The 26,397-nt window shown below is 40.1% G+C and overlaps 1 protein-coding gene across 2 annotated transcripts; it reads left to right on the forward strand.

Annotated features, from left to right (window-relative positions):
* The first annotated feature begins 321 nt into the window (after positions 1-321).
* Positions 322-26,080, forward strand: AQP9 (aquaporin 9). 2 transcript variants are annotated; one of them, XM_088519702.1, is made up of 7 exons: positions 322-430; positions 714-842; positions 13,236-13,362; positions 16,563-16,700; positions 19,444-19,562; positions 21,164-21,381; positions 25,861-26,080. In XM_088519702.1, the coding sequence occupies exons 2-7, from the start codon at positions 741-743 to the stop codon at positions 26,021-26,023; spliced, it is 867 nt and encodes a 288-aa protein (XP_088375828.1). In that variant the 5' UTR covers positions 322-430; positions 714-740; the 3' UTR covers positions 26,024-26,080. The 2 variants fall into 2 exon arrangements, with proteins under 2 accessions (XP_088375828.1, XP_010212632.2); XM_010214330.2 differs by lacking the exon at positions 322-430 and having other exon boundaries at positions 525-842.
* The last annotated feature ends 317 nt before the right edge of the window (positions 26,081-26,397 follow it).

Genomic DNA, 26,397 nt, shown 5'->3' on the forward strand with positions numbered 1-26,397 from the left:
CGGAGCAGATTTCATTAAATGTTCCTAATTCATTCTGCCTCGTTGCTCTTTTGCAAACAGGGTCACTAGAGAGCAAGGCATTTAGTCCCAAAAGAGCATTGTGTGCGAATATACAAATTCAGCACCCTTCCAAAGTGAGATTCCTCATTAGCTACTGAAATCCCTCCGAACCGACAGGACAGGAGCTTTTGTTTGCAGGGCTGGAGCACAGTGTCCTCACAAGCATTCACTCTTTTGCAACCTCCCCTTAAAAAGTTTTCAGACAGCCAATAGTAGTGTGCCTTAAATCCAATTAGGTCAGAGCAAAATTTTGTTCCACATTTTTGTTCCTTATTTTGTAGTATCACTTCTTGTCTTTTTTCATCGGGGTGATAGGAATAACATCTTAACCACTTTTTTCCAGGAAAAAAAAAAAAACGCAGCTTGAAAGGTAATAATTAATCTATCCTGCAGGAAAAAAGAAAAGTTCTGATTGCAAACTTACTGGTGTTATCTAGCCAGTATAAATAGAAGCACACTCAGAGCAGGCACAGGACGGAAACTCATGATGAATTGTTAGGGCACGTTGAGTTGGTTCTGTCAATGCCTGCAGTCAGATGATTTCACTGGCTCTACGGGATGAAATCTCATATTTCAATGTATAAGTAAAAGTGTCAAAGTTCAGCTGAAGCAGGGACGATTACAGAGCAAATTTTGTGTGTATTTGTAACTAGGGCTGCAGAGCAATAGAGGAAGCAAAAATGAGCCGGAAAAACAAGAGGAGTTTAAAGGAGAGATTTGCCTTGAAGAACAGCTTTGCTAAAGAAGCCCTCTCAGAATTCCTGGGAACTTTTATATTGATAGTAAGTGTCAGCTGCTTTCCTTCCTTCTTACTAACTTACTGTTGGACAGGGCTTGTAAGGGGACGTGTATGCTTTTACTTATGCTGTATCAGCAGCGTGGTTTCTCTCTGACAAACACTGCACAGCCTTGAATGAATTGCTTCTATTTATGGTAAGTCTGTAATTCTTTTTTTCACCTCATGTAATTTCACTGGCTATTAAAAACAGAGGTATGTAAATTACAATTGTGTGATAAAACGGGATTTTATAGAGTAGAATTTTGGTGAATTACCACATTCTAAAAAATCCACTTGTGTACAGTGAATACTAATAACATTCTTGCTTTTAATTTTAAGAATTCAGCATTTTATTCTTCTTTCATTTCTACGCACAACTTCATTTGCTCTAAACAATATTCTGTTCATCACATTTAAGAGAGTAAACTTTCGCTTTTTTCCTGTGCTACATAGAGATTTAACCATGTGACTAATAGTTAATTTACTGGTGATTAGTAGTGAATTTACTCTGAGTTTCATTGCTGAATCTTCAGGGATTTTAAAATTTAAGGTTTTTGTTGTTTTTAGCTATATTGAATTATATACTTGCTGAGTCCTGTAGTTTGCTGCAATTTAGATAAGTACTATGATCCCTCACTTTCCTATCCAAAAATATTTTTGACTTAATTTCTTACTCAAGTTGTCAGTACATTTTGCCTTGGGACACAGAAGTGCTTGGGGATTTACCAGGGTAGACAGCTGGCTCTATAACGAAGTATCTCTGCCAAACTCTTTCTTCCCCTTCTGAGCCTGAGCAAGATAGTCTTGCTTATTGCTAAATATTTCATCATAGCGAAAGGACACACACACACACACACAAAAATTAGGCACAGAACTGACATAGTATATTTTATAACTCTAACTATATTAGCTAAATTTCAAGTAAGTCATCTAAAAGATTCCAGTAGCTCATAAAATACATGAAAATAATGGCCTTTATTACACTTCTGCCAACTTTTAGCACAGGCACTAAAGTAACATCATTCTCTGCTTTAATACCATCCATAAGACATTACAGTAAGGAGCACATTTAGAAGCAAGGAGCACAAAGCACTTTACAAACATTAATGAATTAAGTGTCACAACACCCTGGCAAGAAGGGGAAATGTCATTACCTTCATTTTATATATTAGCAAACCTGATTATGGCAGGCTGCACAGGAAGCCTGTGGCATAATGCTGAATATAACACAAATCACCTGACTTCCCGTCCTCTGTCCTAGCCACAAAATCCTCCTCCTCTTTCCATTAATACAATTAAGCAAGTGAAGAAAACGTATTAAAGTGCAGACTAGACCAGCAAATGCTATTATTTAGTGTTCTGCTGCACAAGACTAGAAGGAAATGCAAACCCTGCATTCATTTTTTTGTAATTCTCTTGTACAATATAGCAGAAAATGAAGCTACAAAATTGTGGTTCATAATCTGACTGAAAGCTGAAAAGAGTCATATGTAGATTAATCTGAAGCCTTTCAACTGTTTGAGTATCTCAATTTACATTTAGACTTTGCAAGTTAGTTGTAGTTCAAAGTTAGTTACTGCTGATATTTATTGCTTCTGCTTTTATGGTCTTTCAGCTATTTAGTAGTTTCTCTCTAAAAACAGATAAATATTAAACTCTTAAATTGAAACTAATGAAAAGGCCCCCTTTGTAAGCCTGAAGGCAGCAACCCTTGATAAAGAGGCACCATGAAGGCAGGAGTGACAGCCTTCTTACCCCATCCTGCCGCTGTGTCTTAATCCTGTTACAAGGCCAGGGCGCGGGGCTTCGGCACAGCTGATTCCATCACCTCTGGAAACCGTTTCATGCCTCTGCCAGGGGCTTTGCTGCCTGTGGCCAGCACCTGCACCAGGAGTAGGGCAGAGTTGAACCTGTTTATTTCCCAGGGACTGATTTGTGGCTTCTGAGCTTCACCAATTTTGAAACAGTTGCAGTTAGATTGCATCTCCTGGTCAAACCTACTTAATGTTGCGTCTTGTCTTGCGGTGTGGTCTCAGGGCTTGCAAACTTAATTATTTTCAACTGAAACTAAAGAAGCAGGTGAGCAACAGAGCACACCCAATGAGCTGACCAGGATAGTCAATCTGCTAGATCAGATTAGAGGTACTCCTAAGAAATCTCCCACCAGCTGTATTTAGGCGCTCACACCCGGCTGCTTCCCCTTCTCCCGCCCTGCGTTACTTGGTTGTGCTGACACAGCATCACTCTCCCTGCCTCTCAAAGCACCTGCTTGCAGGCTCTTTCAGCATTCAGTGGGCAGCGCTAACCTGCAGGAACCTACACGTGCTGGGCTCTACAGGTGGGCCCCATGGTGAACAGAAGAGCTGCTGCCACTGCCTGTGTGGGGAAAACTGAGGCGGCTGGTGTTTGGGCTACTCTTAGACCCATTATCCCAGGAGAGCAGTTATTTTTTTCAGTAACAGGCCATGAGTTGTTCTACAAGGCACAGCACAGCTTCTCTAATTGCGTTCTAGGACAAGAAAACCCACGAATTCCTGTCTATTACCAAATGCAAATTGCATGTGGTTTTGGTTACCTTGAGCCTTTGATTACTGTCTTCAACTATATGATATTCACTTTACAAAGTTTCATTAAGCTTAGAAAATATAACACTTAACCTCTCGCGTGATGTCTATAAAACAAACTTGCACTGATACCTTTTTAATGCAACTTCTATTTGCAGCATGGACAATGAGGAGTATGAGTGATGCTGGATAATGTATATCATTTGTAAACTCCTGCCACTATCTTTTGCATTTGCCTTGGTGCTGTCACATGATGAACACCCAGCCTTCGAAGTTTCTTTGTGCTATTTGTTATTTAGAATAAGCATCTACAAAAGAAATACACCTATAAAGTTTTCAACAAACAGTTGAAGAAGGAGATATTATTTTCTTTGAAAGGAGGGCAGAGCAATGTAATTTTTACATGGAGTGTTTAGAACCAACTTGTGGGCCCAGTGCTCCATCCTACAGCTGTGCAGCAGGCACTGAGGTTCATAGCTGGGCGGGCTGAGACACCAGCGCACAAACCGTCCCCCAGCCCCTGAACCAACCTTGGCCTTTTGGGGCTCTAGTGAGAAAGGGCCTCCCGACCTCGGGCACGACTCCTGGATTGTACCTAGGGCTCTCAGGAGCTAGCGGGGCACACAACCCCTGCGTATCAGCACAAAAGGGCCAAGAAGGCAAGCTGGTACATACACAGATGGTTTGTGTGATTTTTCAGTGAGTCTGTCTGCAGCTCACCCATCCAACTGCCTCTCTGCTTCTAATCATGCTGCTCTCCATATTTCCCCTTTGGAACTTGGCTGCATTGCTCTCCTACAAAATGGGATTTGCTCTGGCTTACACTATTTAGTATATCTGAATTGGAACAGTTCCAAAAGGAGAAGCCAAATGGGCCATGTGGCTTCCTTTACCAGCTACCAATCACATAATATAGTTTGTATTTTATTTTCACTCTCAAGAGCATCTTACTAAACATCATTTCCCAGAAAGGAGCCATACAGGAGCCAGTATCTCCTATTTTCCTCTCTTTCCAATATAAACAGTCCCACCCAAATAAAACAGGTTCACAAAAGCCAGCTAGCAATGAGGAGGCCACCTTTCCTATCCCAAAGCTTAGTCTTCAACTGGAGATAGCGAACCTCTTGTACCATTTGCAGTGAAGCAAATTGTTGTGTACTTTTGCATGCATAGATACTGCAGTCAGCAAAGGACACGTGCATAAGTTGCGTGCATGACATCCCACACTGCGAACACTCTGACTGGTGAGGAGGAATGCTGTTGAGCTTTTGCTCATCAAAATCTTTCTGTCTTGTTTTTACCACTTCATTATGGAAGTTATCACTCCTGTTTTGAAGAGATTTTTTTACTGCCTGAAAAACTTTGACATGCCATGGATTTGCTTGGTCATGGGGAAGATTACAATTTAAGACACTTTTCCATATATTGTTTTTCTGTGGCCCTAGATTCCAGTGCACATTAGTTACAATATGTAGAGTAACATATATCCATTATCCCAAACATGCATTGGAATCATCGTTGTACGGCATAAAAGCAGATGCAGGTTTTGATCATTTACTTCTTAAATAAGAAAAGCATTCCGCTATTAATAAAAAATTACTACTTAGAAAATTTAAAATAAAGAAGACTTAAATTTTTCTATTCTAAATATTGACTATGTGAAAGGGAGACTCTTTATTAGATAAAATTACTCACAGCAACTTTTGTTTAAGACATAAAAACAGACAGATGCAGCCTCTAACAGCTACCTGGTTTGCCATTAGCTGCTGACTTTTGTGGAGTGTCTTGTGTAATTGGCTGTTAGACAGTTAAGTTTGTCAAAACTACATAAAACGGTTATTAAAATATATTTATGACTGACATTTTGATATTCCATTTACACCTTTTAAAATATTATATAAAGCTACAAATATCACGGGCCCCAGCAGTGGCTACCGTGAACAGTTACACTTTGAAAATTGGCTCCCATGTCACAGCCTTCCATACATTAGGGTTTCTGCAGTAGTGCTATAACACAAACAATAAATAGCAAGTCACTCATGACTATCTGTTCTATGACAAAGAATCTAATCTTGCAATTGAACAAAATTGCTCAATTTGTGAGAGTAAGATGCTATTTTCACTGTCATCGCAAACTCAATGTTTCTTGTTTCTGCAAATACACCAGTTCTAGTATTTTGAACAATTGCAGTTCTGCTAATGATTCTGTTGATAACGTGCACGGATCAAGCTTTTCCTCTTTTTTCTCTTTTCCAACTGTATTTAAATCAGCATTGCAAACAAAGTCAAAGTGGTAACAAAGATCCTCAGCTGTGCTGTGTGAAAAGGGTGATCTTACACACTGCTATTCTTTCCATAGTATTACCATTACCAAAATCTATTAATGTTTTGTTCCAGACAACACTTATATCTCACTGAATTCTCTCTTTCTAATTCAGCTGACTAGTTGGCAGTGTGAAAGAAGGGAAAGGAAGGCTGCATAATGCTCTTACCCTGAAATGTTTACTACTGCGAATAATTCTGAAAAATCACTGGATTTTTTTTTCTCTCTTCTCAATACAAGCCAAAGTGCAAAAATTGTGGTTATTGTTTTTTTTCCAGTATATGAGATTTTAAACATTTAGATGACTGAAATGTTCTGTACGAGATGATCTTAAAAAAGAGTTATCTTCATCTTTGCAACATCAGCTCAACACAGCTCTTACAGTTTACTCAAGGGGTTCCAGCAAGTAAGCTGAACTTAATTTTTCAAGATGACTTTTGTAAAGGCTTTTCTTTTTTTCCAGAAGGTTTGCATCTGTAGAACTGTAGTATAGGCAATCTCCCTTACTCTCACAGAAGGCTTGCATCCCTACAAGATTCAACTGTGAGTGCAAAATATGAGTTTAAGTTTTACAAATTTACAGGCTGGACTTTCAGAAGGTTGGCCAAATTAAAAAATAGTAATAAAACACATAACTGTTTGAAACCATCATAAACAGTGCAGTGCAGAACAAAAGATAATAACTGAACTTCATGCCATACAGTAAGTTTATATCTCTGTGATCTGAACAGTTCAAGATGATGAACTACACAGCATAAAAGGGAATTCTAGTGAGCTCTCCTGTCCACGGTCTAGTGTAGTGGCAAAGTTGACTCAGCTACTCCTAATTGATTCCTAAACTTGCAAAAAATAGCAAAGTTTTTGAGCTAAAACATAACTTATTTTTCAATCAAACCAGCTTATAAAGGGAACATCGTGAAGCTATGTTCTACTGCTCAAGGATTCTGCACTCTCAACATGATAAAAGGCAAAGATGCAATAACTCCACTCTTTCACCCAAAGGAGAGGAAAGACACACTTATCTTTATATTCCTAAGGGAAAATAGAAAAGCTCTCAGAAACAGCGATGCCTACTCCTACACTAGCTCTGAATGGTATGACTCCCCAAGACCATTACAGAGACTCAACAGACTTTAAGAGTTTAGAAAAATATTAATCTTTTCAGTTGTGCAGAAAGCAAAGGGAAGAAGCACATCTCACCTCAAAAATAAATGAGGGGAACAGCACCTGAATATACTCTCTCTCTTCTCAAGAAAGTACCAGGTAAATTTTGCTTCCCAGGCCTAGTCATTGGTTCCTTGGCCCTTTCTAAAGGGCCAAGTTTCACTTTTGAAAGTTTGTATCTTTATCTGAAATGCTTCATTTCTTTTCTCTCCTGAATTTCTAAAACTCAGTAATAAAATAAAGACAAATATCACTAAGAAATTTACTCAAGCCAGCAGTCCTAGATAGGACAGAAAAGCATTTTAGAATTTCAGGATGAAGAATTGTGTTATACTAATCATAATAAAATATGAGAGAATGCAGGCCTTTGCACTCTCGCTAGGTGACTTTGAGCTTTTGTCTCCTTTTGCATGAGCAAAAGCAAAGAAAAATTTTAAAACATCAGTTTATGTAACACCACATGGTCTTTGCCTTAATATTTTCACTGTATTTTTCCCACAGAGCAATCTGAACCACATCTTTATGTGTTTTAGAACCTTAATATGCACATTTCATCCAAAGCCTTATTGAATTTACATTCATGTCTCCAAGTATTAAAAAAAACAGTTTTTTTCCGTGTCGTTAAAAAAAACAGTTTCAGAATGGCAATCATTTGAGAGTTATGTCTATACTATTTAATTACCTAAATGACAAGTTATTATCCCAAACCCTTATTTTATTAGATAGTAAATCTGAAAAAAAACAAAGGGAAATCCATTTGAACCCAGGAGGATATTGTTTGAGTCCCAGGGGATCCTCAAGAGAACGGATATAGCAATTTTTTATTATTCCAACTTTGATTAAATTGTAATGTACAGACCCCTACCCAACCCTCAATATGTAATTAATGATGAAATAAGAGCCATGTGGTTGTATTTAAAAATTATTTGACTGCTAGACTGTACTTTTAATTTCACTTGAAAAATTGTAAATACTCTCTGATTTGACTAGAGATGACAAATATGAGAACAGCACATTAGATGAAGATTGCTCTTTGCTGGAAGATAGGAGATTTCTGTGACTGGGATCCTTGCAGAGCTCATGCCCTGAACTCTAGTAGATCTAACCTGGGCGGCTCTTACTGTGGCTGTTTATGTTATTATCCCTGCTAGAGGAATGCTTACCAAGCCTGGGCTGGAGCATGGCTTCAGATAATACACAGACAAAGCAAAAATGTAATTCTCCATGTAAAGAGTTTCTAATCCATTGTATAACACCTTAATATAAAATGCGATGAATAAATTCCTAAGCAGAGCTGCTAATAATGGGATTAGAAATGAAAGTGTGTTCTGAAATACACCCCGAATTATATACTTCTAGAAGGATACCATCAATTTAGGCATCAGCATTTTATCTGAAAACTTTTATAAGCAACACCCAAATTGACCGTATTTGGAAATGTTAATAGGGGAGAGGGGGGAAAACACAAAAAACAAAACCACAAAAATGAAGAGAAACACAGAAAACTCTCTAAGTTTTCATAGGCAATTTTGCTTGGAGATACTCCACTGCAGTGAAGGGCAAATGCAACTACTTCCCCCAGGCCCGAAGGCCTTTGGCTCTCCTACAGCATCGCTGCGTGCAAGGGCTGAGCCGGCAGCGCTGAGCCTGGCTGTTGCTTGGAAAGCCCCCTGGTTCCCCTCAGTGGTGGCACAGCCGAGTCTCCGTCACGCTGCAGGTGTCCCTGCGACACCCTTCTGCGTGTGCCCTGCAAGAAGAGGTGACTTCGGGCCAGCAGGACTCTCACACTAAGCAAGTGTAGTGGGGCAGGCGGCCGGCCGCAGGACAGTCTGTGCGAGGCGGCGGCGGCCGCGGCTGGCAGCGCGCGAGGAAAGCGCTGGGGCTGCCCTCTCCCCCGATGAGGGCTGCCTGGCACAACGCTGCCAAGCGCAGCGGCCTCGGGGATTTGCACAAGCGACCCTGGCTCTGCCCTGAAAAAACACTGAAATAGAATCCTGAACCTGTTTTTCTAATGTTTCTGGATTAAAACTGTTCAGTTTGCAATTAAAATATGGGTTTTTTTTTTGTAACTTCTGTCTCTGGATTCTAATCCAAAAAATATTTCATGCTTAATTACTTTCCTCCAGCAGAGCATCATCAGCTCAGTGACCACAGAGCAATCCTCTGCCCTTGGGGACATGTCGCTTGGCAGCTGGTGATGTACAAGATGTACCAAAACACTCCTCATTGTCTCCACATCGCTAAAAAGCAGGAAATTTGGCGTTGCAGTAAGAAGGGATGGCTATGAACACACACTGCCACTAAATCTGTTTGATACGCAGAGGCCTTTTTTATATAAGCCATGTGTGTCAAGACTCCCAAGGCTTTAAAGGTTATGTAGAGAAACAGATTCTCTAAAATGCTAGATTTGGATCTTGCAGGAAATCCTATTTATACTGAAGAATGCTATTACACAAATTGACAAAAATCCTGAAAAGAGCACAGATGGAGGCACAGAAATCTTTAGTCTCTCTGACGAGAGCAACAGAAAGTTAGTTCTGCAACCTGTCAAGGAATTATGAGCACATTATGCTCACAGGAGGCCACTTGTTTCCCTTTCCTAGCATTAGCCTTATTACCGAAGACAAAGAAAAGGCTCTAATGTCCATGAAGCAAGTTTTTCTGGTAGAGAATGTGCAGACAGCTATTCTATCCCCAGACAAACTACATGTTATTTATGACAATAATTTTATTACTTTGTGAACAAAAAGTCATCACTGAAGCTACTTCTATAGATTTAAGCATATCAGGTTACAGACAATTATTAAGACGATGAAAACCTGGAAACATAAAATAAGGATATTTGACTATATTTTACCCTAAATTAAACTCCTATCAAATCTGTGTGATCCTCCTGGACTAGAAACTTAGAGTATTTAGATACTGCTTAATTATGTAGTTGGTTTTAACTCAGCCAAACAGAGATTCACAAGTTTTAAACTGCTGTTCATGTAATTCCATGATTAGAGAGTATTTCCAGTTATGTTGAGGTAACTTCAATATGTATGAGAAAAAAAAAATCTCTTTCTTAAATAGAAATTAGGTGGAGAAAATATCACCGTGGCATGGTCCAAACTTGCAGGCTTAGTTGGCAGTCCCCTCCCCAGCGATCGGGCACGCACAGACTGTGCCCGTGATTCCCGGGGCTCAGTCACTGCCTGAGCGGGCGCTCGTTCAGCAATATCCACCAAGGCAGCAGCCGCTGCAAGCCGGCCTGCGTGCTGCCTGCGTGCAGACTCAGCTTCTAAGACTGGTTAGCACAGAGCAGAGCTCCTGGAATTGCCTATTTCTTTGTGACTGGCAGCTGTAATGCAAGAGAACTACATAGCTGTAACTGTATGATATTCCTTAGGTGCAGTCATCAGGGAAGGAAGGCTATAGCTCCCCTCTGGCAATTATTTTCCACTTCCCATGAATTTTTATGAGGTTGCTGTCCCTTATCCTCTTCTATACCCATCTTCCCTGGCCCTGTTCTCCTTTTTTTCACCATCCTTAAGGAAAAGTGTAATATATTCAAAAGAATAGCATTTTTTTTTCAATCTGCAAAATTCTGTCCATGCCATTTTAGAACACATGCGCACACTGGCAAGTCTAACTCCACGCCTACATACAAACTGTGAATGCAGACTGCACTTGTGCCAGGGCACGCAGCGCCCCAGACCAGCCTGCTGAGCCGGCTCCATGCCTGGGCCTTGCTTTTCACTACATCTTGCCTCATGCAATTTCAGGACTACCAACGTTGAGGAGTTAGGAAAGTGAAGATTAGAGCACACTACTTCCATCTCCTCTAGCCTTGTGCTTTATAAACTTTATAAAAAAAAAAACAGGATACCCATTCTTCCCATGAGTTAACATATAAATATATGATGAGTAGAATTGTTCTATGTGAAGTTTAAAAAACAACTAACTGCATCTGTGAACAATTAAAATGTATTTTGTTATGTTTTTATAATATCTGTATGCACATTTGTGCTTAGCATTCTAATCATTAGGTATGTCATACTAACAGAAACGAGAAAGTGCACAGCATAGATATATATGTCATCCAATGCACTGTAGCTGACTGCTGCTTGGAATATCTGTCTTGTAGCTTCCAATTATGCAGTCCACTAAACTACACCTTACACAACTCTACCTGTAATGTATCCTGACATCTGTAATACTTTGGCACCATACGATGTTTTGCTTGCTTGCATGGTTATGTCCGCAAGGCAAGAACTGCACCTGGGTCTATGACACAGAGTCTCAGGGTACTTTTACACCAGAAACTTTGTCTGCATTGCCAAACTGGTTAAGACTGTGATTTTGCTGAGAGTTTTTCTATCACACTTCTATATTACTTAAAACTCTTGGAGAAATAATGGAATCAAACGTGTGATTTTGCCTGTTTAAATTTAACCTATTCTAGTAGGATTTACTTGTCATCAAACCTTTTTGGGTAACAGTCCATTTCTAAGGCAGAAGTTTTCCTGTTACATTGCACAGTCTCTGAACGGAACTGCTTTGCAACTGAAAATAAGTATTTCACAAAGAACTACATATAAGTATTCAAATAAGCAAACGTATCTACAATACAGTCATTGGTGACACACAGTAATGGAAAAATACTGAAGTGAAGAGCTTAATAAAAGCAACTGCATTGGTTAAGATGGAATGATTTTATGAAAAGAAGAAAAATCAGATTGCCATGCACCATGAAGAGGAGGAGAGAAAATATCCATATTAAAATCAAAGAAACAAAAGTTGCTCAAGATAAACTCAGTCACATCGCAGATTGTTGGATTGAGATCATGTTATACTTGTAAGGAAGAAAAATAAATAAAAATATAAATCACACTACAGTTATTATTTGGAACTTTTGGTAGGGTGCTGGGTCCTTATTCAACAATGCTTAGGCAGAGATTTAAAGCGATTTTCAAAGACGCGAATTTATTTTCAGCAGCAGTGGACCAGCTAGCCTATCTTAAACTAAAGGCCCTTTTTGCCTTTGAAAATCTTTCCTACTGACTTCAATAGGACATGCTTGAAGCTAAGCACAAGATTTAAAGCTGAATAAAGGTGATCTTAAGCACACATTTAAATGCTTTGCTGAACATCATTATGAAGAGAACGAGTAACAAAAGGAAGTTACTTTAAATCTGCTGAGAATACTCCAATGTGAACTGTTCAGATATTCCCACTTAATTCTTCAAGCTGCAGAGCCACTAAAGCAGCCTGAAACTCCTTGACTATCAGCACACTGCAGAACAGCACTAGGCTAGTCCGAGCTGGACCTTCAGTCATGCTCCACCGCCAAAGCGGCTCTTCTCCCCGGAACATGCCCTGCTCTTGGCACTGGCAGAAAGCCAGCTGAGGACAGCAAAGGGAAAACAAATTCCTTAGGAGCATAAGTAACCACTTATTTTTTAATCCGTTTGAACTATGAAGCTACAAACATTATTTGCCGGATTTCTCCAGGATTTGTCCTGTCTTGTCTTCTCTCTCAGACCAAAGAACCTCTTAGATTTTCACTTCTGTTGCCCTAAGCCTTGATTCTTGCTACATCGCTCAGAATCATTCCAGCATTTCCAACTTTCTCTCTCCTTTGTTGTGTCCATTTTAAATAAATGATATTAAGGTCTAGCAGTTTGTATTTTGATAGAACAATATACAATACCAAGTCAGCATAATGGTAACACATACTACAATCTCCACAGTTTTCTCTTTCCAGGGTTTTACTATGAGTTATTAGAACCTTTTTGATCCATCTTTCATGACTTTTTAAATAATATTTTGCTTGTCTATAAAAATAATCTGGAATTTGTAACTTACCGCACAGTATTAACTCCCTGTGCACTTTCAGATGCACAGATTTGTTGCTGTGAGATCTTGTGCAGGGTCCATGTTCTGAGCTGTATCAGCACTGTAGCTGAAGAGTGCTTTCTGGGGAGAGAGCAAACAAGAACCATGTGCATCAAATACAAGGAGAGATGAGCAGCAAATGTTTCACTAATTTCTAAAGCAAGAAAATAAAGTGTCATAAACACTTTCTTGCTGTTTAGAGTATGATTCCCATTTACCACATAATTATTAATACTCCAATCCTCATTAGCAGACTTTCTTCCTGATCACAGTGCAAGGGAAATGAAGAGCAAATGTTTACTGCAGTAAATGCATTAATAGCACATATGCCTGTAGTTTCTAATCATTGCATTTTTTTCAACCCTTAACATTTTCAGCTATAACTGGACAGCAACAAGAGTTACAAACTAACCAATAACATTTCACATATACGCTCATGATTTTACTTGTATCTTTTAAACTACAGGCGCTTGGATGTGGGTGTGTGGGGCAGGCTGTCCTCAGCCGAGGTGCCCATGGTGGGCCCATGACAGTGTCTGTTGGATTTGCAGTGGCCGTCACCATGGCAGTGTATGTGTCTGGGGGCGTTTCTGGTAAGTGACCTTTTTTCCTGCATAATTGAATAATTCTTTGTCACAGTTTTGAAAAAAACTTATTAAATTACTTCCATTTCATGGTATAAACAATTATCTATCTAGTAACAGCAAGCACCATTACAGTGGTATCTGTATCTGAGTTTCTCTACTAAACTCTTTGTGTTCTTCTTGTTTTCTTCTCTTTCTGGTGTTTAATAAATTCTTCCACCAAATTCTGATCTGAGCTGCAGCATGTAACCCTTGGCAGACCTCTGTGCTTTATGATAATCAGTTCTTGTAAACCAGAATTCTGCATGGCACTGGCTTAAACATTTCTGTGAACAGAAATGATCCTGGACAGCACAGGAACCACACGAGGGAAACGACTCAGAGAAGCCTACAGAATGCAGCAGTCGCCAACTAGACAGAAGGTAGAAAGACCTAACTATGTGTCTAACTAGCAGAGTTCAGGCTTACAGAGTACAGTCACATCTCTCCATGTCCTACAACAGACAGTAAAATAGCAGATCTGCTCCCTGCCCCTAATTTAAAAGGTAAGTCAGTTTGCTTATTCTCAGAAGCAGCAGATTATAGACAGGAAAAAAAAAAGACCGTTCATGAAAAGAGTTCATAATGTTCACTTGGGCTCTAGCTACACCTGGCCCATCTTAATTAGTTGCTCTACCAGAAATTACTGCAACTATTTTTCTTTTCCTTTACAAAGAGTACAAATTCTTTTACAAAAACAATGTAGATAAGAACATTTCTAAGTTTACTTTAGAAAATGCCAAGGTGCTATGAAAGAAGCAGTCCTGTTACTGCCAGTGACATTAATAGCATGCAAATTTAATTTGGCAGTATATTCTTATTATCTGAGCAACCTTTAACTGCAACATATGCATACATGTTTATACACAGGCATTTAAAAACTTCTAAAGCAGTATCACAAAAATAACCTGGAAACATTTGCATCTTTAAGGGATATCCACCTCTATTATCCAGAAGCTTATAGTTCAATTCCAGCAGGGCAGAGTGGCTGCAGAGGTTGCAGGATTGTGCTTCCTCTGCTATTCTCGTAACAAAGAATTCTGCATGCAGAGCATTTTTCCTGTGAAAGAGGAGAAACAGATATTTCAGTGACAATCCAGCATCTGATAACTGGTGGACATTTTAGAATACTACTTCTTATATAGTCCTGCTAGCAAATTCTATGGCTCTTCGGCATCCGAAAGTCTCATTGCTAAATACTGCTAAAATATTTTACATCAGCTCCATATGAAATTCTAAATCCATAGCAGCATAAAACATATAGGCTGGACACTGAGTGAATTTGAGCTCTTTTACCTAAGAAATTTCCCTTTCTCATTTTATCTCCATCTCATTTTCTTCAATGCCTAGGTAATTTCCCACCACTTCTTCAAACTTAACCTTTCTGAGAAACTTAAATTTTGACTGCTGTAACTACAAATGAATGGGCAACCTATTTTCCAAAGTTGCCAATTTAAATTTTTCATCAGAACAGTGCTAATGGCACAAGAAGCAAGAATGTATTAATTCCCCTACATCAAGATGAGAGCCTTCAACCATACTTTCCCTTTCTAGATATAATGTTAATCAGACATTTCAAGTATTATTATGACTTGTCTTGGCCATCATAATCACCCAGCATTACATACAGGTGGGAAACTATAACAGGTGTTGAAAGAAAGGAAAATGATTCATTTCAGCCAGAGCAAAGAAAAAAGACAACAATCTATCAAAATTCCTGTGAAAGGCTGTTGAATCAGGTGCCATCCATCCATTTACTCTGTGCTGAAGAATTTGAAACACAAGAGGAATTCAAAATTAATTCAGAACTGATGCTACTAGCTCAGTGTTTTGGAAATGATACAAAGGAGGTTTTATCCAGCTTGTTATCTGTGTTTGTCAGTTCATTATATATCAAAGGTGCCTAGATTTCATAAGATGATGACTCAGTGACCTGAAGTGTAGGCAAACATTGAAACTGTACATAGAGGCCCTTTCTCCATCACTATCCTTTGACAGACAAAGGTCACCCTCCTTTAGTTATGTTATTAAATACAAAGGCCATCCATTTTTCTAATAACCATGCAGGCTGGAATACGACTTTACTTGGACACGAAGCAATGGATCTGCTATGTGCTTGCAAAACTTAGGTTTATTGTATTTTCACTGTGGAGTACTTTCATCTATTAATTTGGAAGAAATCTGTATTTCTTAGGGAGAGACTACATATTTGCAGAAAAAAAAAAAAAAGAATAAGTTTTCCAAAAGCATTCAACACTGTTTTCCATGTTAATAAAAGATGCTGAGGCAAATCACTAGCGCATGGCATAATAATAAATACATTTTCAATCCTGATAATGAAATGAATTCCAGTGGTGCTGGAATTATTCAGTCTCTTCCTTGTCAGAATCTAAGTGTAACAACTCCAAAATACGAAAGAAGGAAATGGCACAGGAAAGAGAAGTCTCACATTAGTTACAGCTACTTCTTCAGCTTCCTTATCAAGGACTTTTCTGGAGGGTCTAAGAAATTGATGAAAAAATGTAATTAGGATCTATGTACTGCTGCCTCCTGGATTTCATCTGGGAATAGATCACCAGCAATCAGCATGAAGCTGGGCAGCCCTAACACTATTTTATGTTTATGAGAATTCAGTTTTTCTGCAGTCCGAAGATTGCAGGAATATAAACATCTTTCCCTGAGGGTAGTCCAGTTTTCACTCAAGTCAATAATAATCCTCAGTCTTAATACAGGTTTGCTAAGATAAAGGAGTATCCTGGTGCCCCACTCATCCCTGAAAAGCAAATCAAAAGCCAAAGCCCTTGAAGAGAGAGACTTCTTGCAGAATGATGGACTCTTCCACCACAAATGATAGATCAGTTTTACACTTTTTCTAATAAAGTTATCCATAGACCTACGATCTGTAAGACTGCAGTCTGGTACATAGCAGAGTCTTCAAATGCCAGAAGGGAAGATGGATCTTAGTGGGTATTTTCTTTCTCATGTTTTTTATTTCATATTTAATCCAGTTTGTTTCAATTTAATTGCATTCAGCATTTAGTTGCAAAATAAGCTCCAGGAAACCATGCACACAGTCTCATGCTAGAAAGTGCCCACACTTTTACAAATACTTCACCTATTCCCATGTATCCGAGTCATCCATAGGACTTATTTTGTGATTTATTTTTCAGGTGGTCACATAAACCCAGCAGTTTCATTAGCCATGTGCGTGACTGGAAGATTAAAATGGACCAAATTACCAATTTACATATTAGCACAATTCCTGGGAGCATTTGTTGGAGCAGCGGCTGTCTTTGGGATTTATTACGGTGAGTACACCTTAGACATGCTCACAGGACAAACTAGAGGTCAAGCAGTCTCTAAGGCCCCAATTTTTCAACAAATGCCAGGCAAGCAGAGGACTCTCTTCACTCATAGCTAATGGCAAAAGTGAACCTAAAGCCATAAAGAAGAAAGGAAGAAACATAAAGAGTTTGAGGGGGAAAAGGTTCAAACATTCCAAATATCCTAAAACTTTTCTGAAACACTAATACTCCAGGAAATGTTCTGAAATTTAGAAAAATTATTCATGGGAAATTAGATACTCTGAGATCATGTATTTCTCAGTAAGGATTTTAAATTACTTAATAGCCAGGATATAGGGCTATTCATCTTCCAAGCAAATTAGAAACATTAGAAAGACCTGATCCAAGTGCCTGTGGGCAAGTATCACCAACGTAGCTCTTGCAGGTTACAGGATATGAGATCAAGTCCCTCCTGACTAAGCTGCAGACCACCCTATAGAGACAGCTCTCAGAGGCAATGCACTCCGGGTAGAATGGCAGAGGGGTCACATATTAAAAGCAAAAAAAAAAAAAAAAAAAAAATCCTGAAGCCTGAGGCGTGTTTGTGTTATACGGTGTGTCACAATGAAGAAAAACTTAGTAAATCAGACTTCACATACACAAGTCTCCCAGATTTCATGAGTCTACTCAGCTGGACCTGTTCCTTCAGTCACTTACTACAAACTTCTGCTTCTGTTGCCCCAGTCTACATTATCCAAAGCTTCTCTCTTCTGTCACTTCACATTCATGCTGGGATTCATGGTCACATAGAAAAAGTTGGAATGAAAATGCCTACTATAAACAAACTAGCTGCTTGATATAGTAGTAATCAAAACTAAAGAGAAAAAAAAAAGCCTTTAGGAACTGTGGCAACTATTCTTAGTTTGTTTCCATGGCTTCTTAGAGTTGGGGTTAGAGTTTAGGAACTGAGTTTCGAGATCAGGGTTTCCATCTGAATTTTGAGCTAGACAGCTAGGGTTAGCGCTGTGGTCAGCATGCAGCAATCAACGCACACACAGGGAGCTAGGGGTTGGATTCACTCTGCTCTGTCAAAAATGGTTGTGAGCAGTTAGGAAACACAGGCTTGGGGTTAGAGGTCAGGTGTTCTGAACTGAAATTCTACAAGAATCCTGCCAGGCTGGAGTGAGTTAGGGCTGGCACAGGGCTGCAACCTATCACACAGTGGGAGCTAAAATTCCTGTCTTCTGCTGCACACACAGCAACAGCTACGGCTAGGGTTAAGGTTAGAGTTAGGGTTAGGACTGGAAAAGAGAGGGCCTTCCCCCTTGGAACTGTACCAGAATCCTGTTCTACTAGGACAGCCAGGATGAAGTCAGTGCGAAGATGGTGCTGTATTGCAACTCACACTGGGAGCTGTGAGGGGCTTCCTTTCATTTTTCACTCTTTCCATCTGGGACACATGAGATGAAGATGAGAAAAGACAAATGTGTGAGTGCTGAGGCGTCAAAGATGCATCAACAAGGGTACCTCAAGCCCATGACCTGCTATGGCATCTAGCACTCTCAAAGGTCTCCAAGTAGTGTGTGCCCTGGGGCTTTGCACAGAGAGACGCTTGAAGTACAGCCTCACTTACCACAATTAACTTGTCTTAATCTCCCATTACTTCCTCCAGTCATTCAGTATTGCAGGATTTTCATTTATCATGTTTTCTCTTATCCTTTATTTTTGCTCAAATACTTTGCTATTCTCTTGTTCTTACTAATTCCCAAAACTTTCCTGTACTTTTTCTTCCTACTATTTGCAATTCCAAAATGTCTGTACTCCACTGAAAACTCACTGACAGTCAGACATAGGAGCTCAACCTAATATATGACATTGTGCACAAAAGAGTCTGAGCCTTAAACGAGCCTAGAAAAACTGGGGGAAAATACAACCTCTTCACTACCTCTTGCCTTCAGGAGAGGTTAACCTTCCAACCATGACTTCCAAGGAGACACAGAGCTATTCTTTACTTGCATGAATCACCTGACCACTGGATTTGCTAGTGAAATAAAGGTGTAATATTTCTTCTTGTCTGTTCATGCAGATTCTCGAGTGCTTGGTCATAGAGTCCTCCTATTTCTAACATTTCAGGACTTGTCAAGGTAGCAAATTGTTCTGAGAGGGAATTCTATTACACTATTTATAATATCCTCTGGATATACTAAAAAGAACCCAAGTATTGGGGGTAGTATCTCCCCTCCCATCTTGATGACTGGCATAATAGCTGGGTGTAAAGCTGACACAGAGTTAAAAAATTCAAACTCCTTTAGAAGGGGAGCCTTCTCAGGAGAGCTCACTCCAAGAACAAGTCATTGCATAACTGTCGAATGGAATAGTAATAATTCCTCGTGGCTGGGAATTCAGGGATTTTTTACAACAGTATAAGGAAGTAAGGAAGCTGTGGATTTCTCAGGGCATCATGCCAAATACAGCACCTCTTACAGAATAATGCAAATGCCTTCGAGATCAGACAACGCTTCTTTGCACTGGTTTTGGACCAATGAACGGGGGGAGCCCCATTTAGAAGGTGTAATACATAGAACAAGTGCTTCAATGCACAGCAAGAGAGATGTGACAGGAGAGCATGAAGCTCTTAACTATACTCCCAGATAAAACAATAATTTTCAGGGGAGAATGGGGAGTGCACACACCATAAACTACATTCTAGTCCCAGAAGAACTGGTGTTTATAGAGAGCACAACCAGACCATGGCTGTCTTCCGCAGATGCCTTCATGGATTACAGCAATGGAAAACTTGAAGTCACAGGACCTAATGCAACAGCACATATCTTTGCAACGTACCCTGCTCCATATCTAACCCTCATAAATGGATTTGCAGATCAGGTAAGTACACTTGTTATCTAGATTGCACAAATAAAACATACTGAAAACTATAAAACCAGGCTACAAAAATACATATATATTTAACAACTATGATGAATCTTACCACTTTGGTCATGTATCACTATGTATAATAGCAATGAAAATGTAATGCTGTATGCAGAGATTACATTTTTATCATATTATGCAAGCAAGACAATTTCAAGTTGTTCTCTCTACATTCATCATGTTAATTGTTGTAGTAACCACACACTTTTAATTCTAAATGTGTGGCAGACTTTTCCCAGCATAAAGCAATGTTTCTCCCTTAACTCAGCAGAGTAACACCATTTACATCAAGACCTAGACCATTTTGCGGACCAATCATTCCTTAAATGGTACCTAAACAGCCAGTTTAACACACTGCACAACTGAGTTTTTCACTATCATAAGCCTCCTCTTTGAAAATGAAGTTGTGATGTTTGTTATTTTTCCAGTGACTGAGAGAACTTGAAAAAATCTCCATCTTATTTCCATTATTTATTCTGCACTTGTGTTTATCCAACAGTGAAAAATGAACTTTCATATCTCCTGTTTACTTCTAATCAGTTACCTGCCTTCTTCAGGCATATATGAAATAAATAGTGCATAAGTGAGCTCTGAAAAACTAGGGCTTCTTGGAGCACAAGAATTCCTTACACAAAGGACTTGAAAACCATGAAATTTGGCTTAAAAAAGGCATTTTTGTTTTTTTAATGAAAAACAGGTCTGAATTTTGTTTTAGATCAATCATAAGGCTTTGCCTTTCATAAGATCATTTTGTACAAGTATATTATAATACAGTTTTTTAAAAGTCATTTTAAAGAAACCAAAACACACATACATATACACATATACAGTTTCTTTAAAATCAGTGTGGAAATTGAATGTTTTGACACTGCTGATTTTTTCCCTAATTTTCTCCTTAGTTAATTATTAATAAGATTGTTAACATTTGCAAAGCATTTGAATTAGAGAAAAACTTCTATCAGAAAATCATTCCAAGAATATTTCCCTCAACAACTCTGTAAACATATACAGAAGTCAAATTACAATTATACATACAAACTTAGTTTAGGTACTCCTGATTTTTAAGCTAATCGTTTTTGCACATATAGACTTAACTGCTTGTCCTTGTGATATGCGCTACCTCGGTAAGATTATGAATATTTATTCTGATAATCTATTAGAATAAGTTTAGTCACATAAAACAACTTTATATCAATGTAACTGCTTGAATTGTCATAGCAGAACTATTGAATATCAAACAAATGAAATTGTTAAGCTGTCGGGAAAAAGTGTGGAAACAAAGCTCCACTCTGGAGTTAACTGGAGTGAAATCCTGCACTCTTTGACTCTGGGTGTTGCAGTGTTTTTCTTGAAGATTTCTTGTCCTTTTCTCAGAACTTCTCATTACTGTGAACTAGAGAGATACTGCGATACAAAGTTTGCTATTCTGAACTGTGGGATAAATCTAAATACCAACATAAGCCACCACAGTTCATGGAGATGCCATGGCCCCTCTTTTCATTATTAGAAGGAATCTGCACATACTTATTCAACATTCTTTTCTTTGCATTGTCCAGGTGATGTCAACAGCTGTTCTTCTTCTGGCTATATTTGCTATTTTTGACACGAAAAACAAAGCAGTACCAAAGGGCCTGGAGCCAATTGCAGTAGGACTCCTGATCATTGTACTTACATGCTCCTTGGGAATGAACAGTGGCTGCGCCATGAACCCAGCCAGGGATCTAGGCCCGAGGCTCTTCACAGCTGTGGCAGGATGGGGAATGGAAGTATTCACGTAAGTAAGCCTGGATATGAAGTGAAATGCCCTTGGCTAGAATTGATTCCTAGGAAAGCTAGATCCTAATTCAAAATGGTACCAATTCATACTTTATATACATATAGGCATATAGGTAATTCTTTACATACCAGGAAAAGCTATTTGTGCACTTTAAGTCAGGTGTGCTCTAGGAACCAGGCTTTAAAAAGGATTTCCTGCTCCTAGGGCAAATCAAACACACATTATCTCTAGTATCAATCATTGTTTCAAGCAGACCCTTCCCAAAATATTAGAGGTTCTTAGAGGTCACTGAAAATATGGAAGTGTTTTCTTCTCTCATACTGCAGGTTTCAAAAAAATAAAAGAAATTGTGAGGTAGTTAGGCGGGAATATTTATTGGGTGCTCTAAAAAACACAGACACATCAGATTGATTCAGCCTATTACTACTGCTGAGTTATTGCAGAAATCTACAACCATCTAAAGCCCGACTTCCTGCCTGGAGAGAGTTGAGGGAATGAGCGAAAGCCTCCTTCATTTTCTCACATTTCAGACCACACTTCCTAATCCCTGTGCATACGTACGCACGTACACGCTCTCTTGGCGGGCCTGATGCACAGCTCATTAGTTGCACATCACATCCACAGCTTACACATATCCAGTGTAAGAACCACTTTGGGATACCTAAGCAACACTAATCTGTCATCAGGAGGTAGATCTCCTGGTTTATTTTTATACAAATTGCTTTTCCAGTTATTTACAAGTAGGAATCCCCAGAAGTACTATAGACTGCTAGACAGCTCCAGTTAATAGATCTCATTTTAGCTACTTTGTTAAACACAAATAATCTGTATTTATTTAGGATGCTTTCCATCTACACAAAGCAGGAGCTTTTGCAGAAGAAAACAGTAGAAGTTTCTTGTTCAAACTAAGAAACTAGGCACAGAGAGCAGAAGAAATGGGCCCCAAGGCAGACCGTAGCCCATATACGAAGCCAGGGCTCTAACACCATCTCAGTGAGACCCAGTTGAGAGGTCCACCCCCTAGCCCGTTATCTCCCAACCTTTCCTGCTGCTCCGCTCCAACCACCACGCCATTCAACCACACTACTGCTTAAACTGCAGTGCACAGTGCGACAACGCATACTTAGGATTCTTCTCCCTCACACCCATTTAATCATAGTCATTTGCTACAGCATTAATTATAATGCTGTATGTTTTAATGTCACATACATTACAAAGTTGGCTATAATGTTCCCTACAACTTTGGAAGCCTGGCTCTATAACCATGGTCTAGCCACAGAATAACTGGCATTTCCATTCCTTTCAGAAGACAGTCATATTCATCTACCCTTTAAAAATTACAAGAAAACTCTATTTCTATACCAATATGGGCCCTTCCTAATTTAGTTTCAGGATTTATACACAGAGGGGAAATAAAAACCCACTGTAAAGCCCATACTAAGTCACTTAAATGTGAGAACATAAAAAGTAAGATACGAGATCTCTGGCCATCACCAGAATAAAGCCACTGCAGACTTGGGGATGTATAAACTGAAGAAGGAATCTTCCACTCTGCCCTCATACACAGTGCCACAGCTACAGCCAACTTCAAAGGAATGGATATGGCAGGATACTGTATGGTGCAGACCCAGGGACGGCTCTGTTAGACAGCCTGAAACCTTGGATCAGTTACAGGCAAGGAGAAAAGGCTGCACAGCTGCAGCTGAGTGTTGCACCTCTTGGCCCTTGCTCAGAAGCAGCTCGGACTGCAGTTAAATGTGCATGGAGATTGAAGATAAGCATTGGGGGTTTCAACTGCTTAAACTTTCTAGTAAAAGGCATGGGCAGGAATTGGGACCTAAGCGTGGACCCTCCTCAGCAACTCAGTGCTGCCAGGCAGAGCAGGAAATACAGAAAAGACATTAAGCAAGCATTGGAGTGAGGACGGGAAGCACCTCTGGGAGCTGCCCAGTGATTCTGCTCTGCTCAATACCTGGCAGGGACTGGGAAAGCTTCACTTCAGGATACTCTCTGTATTGCTCTGTGCACCCAAAACATGTAAGATCTGGTTAGTATAGAAGGATGAAACTTTTTAACTTACTCATCCTAAGCAACTGCTTTAACCACAGAAATAATCAGTTCAGAGGAGCAAATCCCTTTCTCTACCTCTTCTTCATGCTTGCAGGCCCTGCAAGATCTGATTTTACCATGTTCTCAGGCAGGAGCTGCCAGCTGGCTGGAGGGGAGTTCTACAACTAGCCCATGGAGTCACCACGAGGCCCGGGAGGGAACTGAGCAGTGGTTTTCTCAATGCTGACGTTATTACATGTTGCTCAAGGACACCTGAAGGAGCAGTTTCCCTGGGAATCTAGCCCAGGGAGAGACAGACTAGAGCGTGATTTCCTGAGCCACTGCAATGAGATTCATTTTGGCTAAGGCTCCTGTTTAAAATTGTTTACCCATTACAGTTGAAAGAGGGGTTGTCTCTCTAGCACCCACTGTATATCCCTGTTCTGCACACGATATATTTTAGTCCATGCTGAGGCTGGCTCCTACAAACTGCTTCTTGAGGAGCTGGGAGAAGGTGTTGCTGAAGGCGGTGGTCCCCATCATTACAGACAGTTGCAGCCTTCTGAGATGTAAAGGTTTCTAATATTTTGTGCTGTAACCATGGAGATAACCAGAGGTCTCTCTTAATAATAATATCTTAATATGCTTAAAGAAAATTTAAGGAAAATTTGGTCTTACACAATTTTGGCTGTAATGAGAGAACAGCCAGAGCATCAGGTACAAACACCAGGATGGGGATCTGACAAGACGAAAATCAGCGTGGCGGTGAGAAAGCCGCGCGTGTCCGCAGCGCGCGGCGGGACTCGCGGCAGCCGCCCTGGTTACCACACGCTCCTCGGGCTGGCGCGAGGCCTGCGGCGAGGCCGGCGCCTCACGGCGGCCGCCGCGTGGTAACGCTGACACCTCGTGGCCGCGCCGCCGGCCGGCCGGGCCGCCGTGCTCCTGCCGGCAGAGCGCCCGCGCAGCCAGGTAGCCCCTGGGGCGTTCTGCGCGCCTCCCAAGCGGTCACACAGCTCCCCACGCTGCCTGCATTTCCAAATGCCTCAATTATACTGTAATCTCACCATTTCACAGCTGTTGACTAGTTGGGAAATGAATTTGAAACTCTGTAACAGGCCCATTTCCAGCCCACGTACTTTACATGCTATAGTTGGAGCTGAATTTTCCTGGACGTTTCTGGAGTTCTCGGGGTGCCTGGCAATGCCCCTGTGTGTGGTTTAACCCAAAGAGAGGGGCTGCCATCCCTTTGCTTCTTGTAGCGAGCAGAGCCAAGAGCATCAGTGGTGGGCCAGGAAAAACATGTGACAGTGACAAGGCCAGAGCGCCAGGCCCTTTCCTGCTCCGTGGTAGCAGAGCCGCAAGCCAAGGGCAAGAGAAGGCAGCAGACTGCGACGAAGCTGCCTGGCTCGTCCCGAAGTGTGTTCGCTCCTGTTCAGGGAAGGAGGACAGAGTGAGGGAAGCATTCAGCCTGTCCAGATCTCAGTGAAGCCCTGGCATCACCCTCTGCAATGGCTTTTTGCTGCCCGTTGTGGCAGGGAATGTGCAAAACGCAGCTGGCAGCAGCTGCACAAGCATGAGCCAGGATTTGGAGGTCAAGCAGGAGCCAGCAAAGCCCAGGTCACGTGAGGGAACAAGCTGAGAGAAACCTGCCCAGAAACACCTTCCTCATGTGCCACACATAGGAGAACACATGCGAATAGCCAGTGCAGACTTGACAGAATAAAACCTGGTCCACACATATTCTAGAAGTGCAGGGGCCCAACAGACCTTCCTGACTGACAAACCAACAGATCTATAAATTTAGTAGAAAACTATCAGGGGCTATTTTTATACCCTCCTGGCAAAATCTACATAATTTCAAATCTTTCCCCAAATCTTTCCCCAAAAGGGAAAAAAAAAAAAGGCATTTTTGAAGAAAGGAATAAAATTATCACTAATAGGGCACTGTGAAGGTACCAATATTCTTTTCTTGTGCTGGGACTTAAACAGAAGTTCACTGCTGCATAAATATATCCTTCTGAATGCTGAGTAATTATCCATACGGTATAAAAATTTTTCTATTGTTTCATGCCCACCCCAACTTCCTGTTAAGCTCCTCTCTCAGATGAATTTGTCTTTTGTATTTGTGGGAGAAAAATTGATGTTACTTCTCCATTTTCAATATGCATGAAATTGAGGTGGCTGGGTTTTTGCTGGAGACTCACATATTCAATTAATACAGCATGTTATCAAATCAAAACACCTGCATGGACCAACACAGTTAAGAGAGTCAGTGCTCTGACATCCATGCTCAGCAGTTTTCTGGCATATCTGAATATAAATGTCCAGAAAAGGGAGAGCAACCGTTATATACTGGTTTTATAATTCCTAAGTAGCAAATTATGACCCAAGTAGCAAATAATGATTTTTTATTTCTTTTTCTTACAGGGCTGGAAATAATTGGTGGTGGGTCCCGATAGTGGCACCTATGCTGGGGGGAGTACTTGGAGCTGTTACCTACGTAGTTTTTATTGAAATTCATCATGCAGATACAGAGCCAGGAGAAGAAAATGACTTACGTGATAAATATGAACTTACTAATATGGATTAGAAAAGTGAACAATTTGTTTCTTTCATACTGTTTTTAGTCAAATGATTGTTTGGACCATTTTATAAAAATTGTATGCCTCAATTAGAAATACACCTTTCATAGCAGAAAATCTTTATAGGAAACAAGTTAAAAACTAACCTCTTTCATGAAACAGCAGCCTGATCACATTCAAAACTGGAATTAAGTTACTGTTTTCAGGTGAATAAATTGTTCCATCACATCAGGTTGTCACCTAGATGAAACTGCAATGAGATGGTATGAAGACCTGTCATTCAACATAGATGATCTAAATCATGTTGGCTAATTAACTCAAAATGGATGAGATATTGTAACTCAATCTGCATACATAGATAATCAGTACGCTGCTGAATTGA

The sequence above is a fragment of the Tinamus guttatus genome, unplaced genomic scaffold (assembly GCF_059628265.1).
Source record: "Tinamus guttatus ecotype Peru unplaced genomic scaffold, ASM5962826v1 Tinamus_guttatus_pri_ptg000004l, whole genome shotgun sequence".
Classification (NCBI taxonomy): Eukaryota; Metazoa; Chordata; class Aves; order Tinamiformes; family Tinamidae; genus Tinamus; species Tinamus guttatus.